Raw genomic sequence first — 5,786 nt, forward strand, 5'->3', positions numbered from 1 at the left:
ATCTTTCGGTTCATGCTAAGAACTTTACCCCAATCCACTAGAGAGAAAGAAATCTTTCATATAGGTATCACGTTTATCAGGACCAACACTCTTATCCGCCATGAACACAGGCAAAGACAGATCGGATTAAGCGTCCCATTTTGTGAACGCTGTCAGTTTGACTTTTCCTTAGGAAGTGATAAAACTACACTTACAAATAGGAACAGACATGCCACTAACTGCAGTACGGCCATCAAGTAACAAAGGTGAACCATTTGGAAGAGTGTGCACAACCTCTCCTTCTATCATTCTCTTGAATGAGCTCTCTCATGTTGCTTATTTGTGACGGTGGGCAGAAGAGTAAAGGGATTTATTCAGCCAAAGTTATATACTGATTTCAGTGGAAGAGAGACATGGCTTAGTGGTAGAACATCTGCTCTACATGCAGAAGGTCCCAGGTTCAATTCCTCTACTGATTTCAGTGGAAGAGAGCCATGGCTTAGTGGAATTCCTGGCATCTCCAGTTAAAAAGGTGATGTAAAAGACCTTCTGTACCCTGAGACCCTGGAGAGCCACTACGCTTGATAGACCAATGGTCTGACTCAGGCAGTTTCTTGTAGGAATACCATTCTCCTGGTGGGACCTGGGGACCCCCCAGAATTACAGCTCATTTCCAGACTACAGAGATCAGTTCCCCTGGAGAAAATGGATGCTTTGGAGGGTTGACTCCATGGCACTGTACCCCACTGAGGTCCCCGTCCTCCCCAGGATCCATCCCCAAGTGTCCAGAAGTTTCCCAGCCTGGATCGGACAACCCTACCACCCCATCTCCCACCAGTGGTGGTGGTGGTGGTGGGGAGACACACCTGGCAACCCAAGTCTCATGGGAGTTCAGCATGTACTATATTTTCCCATTGAAATCAAAGGGCCTCGGAAGTTTCCATCATGCCACACTCAACTCAGACAAGGGTGTGCAAGAGAGATGAAAGCCGTACGAGAAAGAGCCCTCTCTGTGATCCCAAGATTTTTGGTACATAACACAACAGTTCAAGAGGTCATTTGGAATTAAAAAAAGAACATGGGCACAAAAGAGTTTGTCTGACCTATTGCCTTAAGGGGAAGAAATATGCTGTACTGACATTTTTAAGTCAGTAGCTGAATATGAAATAAGCCTGAATACTTTCTTTTTTTTAAAAAAACAACAACGTGTTCTATATCTTGGTATTATAAGCAGAATGGCTTGCAGAACATGTGCCTCTGGTGAAATTGCTCAGCAGAAACAGCAGACATTGGTGTTGTCAGCAAGGTATTTTCCAGAGAGTTATAGGTCTAATTTCCTTCACGCCAAGCTCAGTGGCCTAGTAAATATCCCATTGATTTTTAGCGGAATTAATGCAAATTACGCTAGTGCAAGCAAATATTTATGACAGCAAAATAAAATAACTTAACAGAAAGAGAAGTAAAGGAAGTACAAGACTGGCACGTAGTCATGCACTCTAAGCTAGTTGGCTCATCTCGTACCCGAAATCTACTGACTAGTTCTTGGGTCGCTGGTCTCAGGGGCAGCTAAGAAATCCAAACATCCCTAGAAAAAGGCCAACCTGAATGGCCCCAGTGATGTTATAGCACCAATAGTGGGCACTGGTTTAACTGTTGCCTCCTTTCGCAAACTGGCAGTGCTGCAGGAGGCACCTGGTGAGCTGATACAGATCATTGTTACTACTGAAAGCTTCAAGCCAAGTGGCCCCCGCATCACTGGCATTGTTGCCTGAAGCCTGGCTCTGCTTGCTCCTCACCATCACTGGACCTCTAGGGCAGCAGCCCACTGGGAAATTCCCCAGTGAAAGATCACATTAAACCAGCACACACCCCCTGCATGTGGCACCCTGGGCACCCCCCGGTACCGTTCCTGGGGTCCATCAAGTGTTTTTTTCTAGAAAATGGGTGAGGCCAGGTGGGGTTTACTTTTCTATATAATACTTTCCTTGTGCAAATAGCAGAATGATATTCTAAAAACTTAGTGGGACTGGCTTCTGACTAAGCATGATCGGGCTGCACAGCTTAAAATGTTTAATGAACCCAACTGGCGCATCTGTTGAAGTCGTCAGATTGTCCCACTTTTAATATCTTTTTATAATGCTGGTGGAATTTGATAATAACGTCACTACATCAACTTTTTTCACTTTTCAAAAACCACATGTGTTCCTATCAACACATGACCATAATTTCTCTCTTGTTGTATGTACATGCAAGGAAGTGTCACCAGCTTTTCAGCACCCGCTGTCATTGGCCCTTTCTGTGGTCTCCTTCTACCCCGGGTTCACTGCAGTTTCCTCCAATTCCTTCTGCATTCAAATTGAGTTCAATCTCCTTTTTATTCCAGGTTATTTCTTCCTTTTGCATTCACATCGAGTTCAATTTCCATTTTAACCCGTGCTATTTTTTCCTTCTGCATCGCTTTCCTCCCTTCAGTGGTCATCCTGGGTTCAGCCTGCTGTTGCTCTGGGATATTTGGATGCTCTTTTGCTGTGGCTTTTACCCTAATTCGCTTTCAACCCAGATCAGATTTCAGTCCCTTTAACTCGGGGTGATTCTGCATCTGGTTTATAATCCACTCTCTCTCTGCCGTGGAAGCAGTTCCATCTTGGCTTGGGATATATGATTGCATTCTGCATCTAATCCACAGCTGTTGTTTAAAAAAGATAAAACGAGACAACAAAAAGACAGAGGACTGCCACCTAGTGGATATCTAAGCAAATTCATGAGCGGTGAGAAAAAACAGAGGTGGGGTGAAGGAGGGAACATCAAAGGAATCCGCGTCAAGTAGTCTGCATATTGTTCACAGGGAATCGGTGGTGGAGAGAAGCAAATGGTCTGGTGCAAAACCACATCCAAATAACCCGGGGAGACGCCATGGTGAGTGCGGAGTCACCACTAGATGGCAGTAAAACGATGCAGAAGCTCAAAAGTGAACCGATGCACAAGGAGACTGGGAGCGGCATGCAACGCAGAGTGAAATATGTGTTCTAGGGTGCGTTTGGAGATACAATGGCAGGAAAGATGAGTGTAGAACCTCACTCAGTCTCTTTAGGCCCACCCATTTCCAGCCCCTTTCCTCCCTTTCCCGGAGGGTCTACAAGTGATGCCATCTGGAGCTGCCATTTGAGCGTGATGGCCATTGTTCCTCCCCTGTGAGCCCTTAACGCTGCTCTTATCTGCCTCCTTGGATGCTAAATGACCTTATTCATGCAATCAAAGACAGGGTGTTTTTTTTTTGTTAATCCAGGACCACTGTTGAGAACAAAGATGGGAGGAGGGAGAGCTGCTTTCAATTCTATTGTTCAGCTGTTTCTTTGGCACTACGTGCACTCTGAGGTGCTGAGAAGGCTGTTCGCATGTGTTACCTCTTTGCAATGCAGAATAAATAATCCGCTGCAGGCGAGGAAAAAGGGGAGGAGAACAGGAGGTGTGGAAATCAGCAGAAAACCCGAGATGAACTCAAGATGAACTTGAGTAAAATAGCTTCTGAATCAAACTCTGTGAAGATCAGGAATAAATTGTGCAGAAAGGGCCATTGTTACAAGTAATGGTGGCAAGTTTAAAATGGCTCAGGAGAAAAGGGCTCATGTAATGGGACAGGCAGGAGAAGATGCCTTTACCCCATTTTTCCTTTTGCATAAGTGCATTAAAGGTAAAGGTTCCCTTGCTCGAAAGCCAGTCGAATCCAACTCTAGGGTTGCGGTGCTCATCTTAGTTTCAAAGCCAAAGAGCCAGCACTTTCTGAAGACATTTCCGTGGTCATGTGGCCGGCATGACTAAACACGGAACACTGTTACCTTCCCACTGAAGTGGTACCTATTTATCTACATGCAATTTCTTGCTTTCAAACTGCTAGGTTGGCAGGAGCTGGGGCCAGAGACAGGAGCTCACTCTGTCATGCGGCACACTCGGGTCTTGAAATGCTGAACTACCGATCTTCCACAGCCTGCAGTTCAGCGTCTTAACCACTTGAGCCACCGTAGCTCCTATAAGTGTATTAGAAGCCTGTAATATAAAGTACACCAGTTTGGTGTAGTGTTTAAGTGTGTGGACTCTAATCTGGGAGAACCGGGTTTGATTCCACTCCTCCACTTGCACCTGGCTGGATGACCTTGGGCAAGCCGTAGTTCTGATAAGAGCTGTCCTTGAAAAAGAGCAGTTTCTGTCAAGAGCTCTCTCAGCCCCACCTACCTCACAGGGTGTCTGTTGTGGGGAGGGGAAGGGAAAGGAGTTTGTAAGCCGCTCTGAGACTCCAAGTGAAGGGCGGGGTATAAATCCAATCTCTTCTTCTTCTTCCACTGCGAGATGAGGGTTTCTTAGCCAGCTCAGTATGTACACTTATTTTGTGTGTAGGCAAGGAAATATTTTTAACAATGTCAACTTTAAAGGGTATCCCGTTAAACAAGAGCTTCTGCCTGAAATATTGGAGACCTACTAACAGAGTGATGTAGAATCTCCCTCCCTCCCTGACCTTTCAGTTGGCTCTGCCACTTGTGCCCATCATGCAGGGTTAACGTTCCAGAGGTGCCTTCAGGCTGAAAAGGGTTGGGGACCCCTGCGTTAGACTGACACCCACCCCTGTTTCTTCTTCCTAGACTCTTCAAACCTACCTTATCCGCAGCTGTGAGCCGCGTCCACGGTTTGTCTGCCCGTCTGTCGTAGTCCTGAGCATCTGCCACCTCCACGTAATCGCTGAAGCGGATGAGGATCTTCCTCTCTCGCAGCTCTTCTACCGTTGGCCTTTGACTCAGCTGTAGCAGCAAGGCAGAAAAGCGCACCAAAATGTCAAGCTTCCCAGAAGCTCTTTGCCAATTTCTCACATTGCGAAAAATGTTTTTTTTAAAAAAAGACATGCAACTTCATCTGCGAGTTACCCATTTTAACTCTGACCCCTTCAGTTATATGTACCAACTACTTTCGGAATCCGATAATTCCAGATGGCTATCTTACATCGAAGCCAAAATAAGTTCCCTGAATTTGTCCCTAGAATCCTTATATATGCTTTCTGAGTCTGAGGCCTTTTTTAAAATAAAATCTAGTTTATTGGGATCAGAGCTACAAACTCTTTATAGCCTGGCTAACAGAACCTGTTCTCCCTTACATTTGGGGATTCTTCCTAATGCAAATCTTCCAGCAGTATACCTCTATCAACTCATAGCTCCAAATTTGCGTAGAGCCATATCCTTGGCTAGATTTAATGTTCTTCCTTCAGCTATTTTATCTGGCAGATTCCAAGGGATTCCCTATCCTAGCAGGTGCTGTCCTTGTAGGAAGGATTGTGTTGAAACTGTTGCCCATGTTCTCTTCCAGTGCCCTCTCTATTTGGCGTCCCGTCGGGATCTTTTATATCCCATATTAGGCCATTTTTTCGAGTCCCCTGATGATTTTAAGCTTCTTTTCTTGCTCGATAACACAGACACAGAAATAACTGAAATAACAGCAAAGTTTCTCTGCAGTGCCATGGCCCTACGGCCTGATAAATGATATGATGAATTAGGTTTTTCTTTATGATGATACTCTGTGATGTTACTCGGCAATTTTAATTTGATTCTGTGTGTACTTAGATTACTGTATTTTTATTTATATGCCAATAAAAGGCTTTGGATTGGATTTGCGAGTTACATTTAGGTATCCAGTAGGTGGAAGATGAACAACTGCGTCTATCTTAATATGCGATGGAGGACAAACCATGTGATGTGTAGCCTCTGTGAAAAGGCATTCATTGAGCATACCGGAGCACTACAGAATTAGAAGGGACAATTTTTATT

The 5,786-nt window shown here is 44.9% G+C and overlaps 1 protein-coding gene across 1 annotated transcript in view; it reads right to left on the reverse strand.

Annotated features, from left to right (window-relative positions):
- PHACTR1 (phosphatase and actin regulator 1) overlaps positions 1-5,786 on the reverse strand; it is a 233,509-nt gene that overhangs the window by 15,176 nt on the left and 212,547 nt on the right. Inside the window, exon 11 of the mRNA XM_015429100.1 lies at positions 4,629-4,769. Within this exon, the coding sequence (XP_015284586.1) occupies positions 4,629-4,769 (141 nt within the window). The remainder of the gene's footprint in view (positions 1-4,628; positions 4,770-5,786) is intronic.

Source organism: Gekko japonicus, unplaced genomic scaffold (genome assembly GCF_001447785.1).
Source record: "Gekko japonicus isolate JY-2015 unplaced genomic scaffold, Gekko_japonicus_V1.1 scaffold1913, whole genome shotgun sequence".
Classification (NCBI taxonomy): Eukaryota; Metazoa; Chordata; class Lepidosauria; order Squamata; family Gekkonidae; genus Gekko; species Gekko japonicus.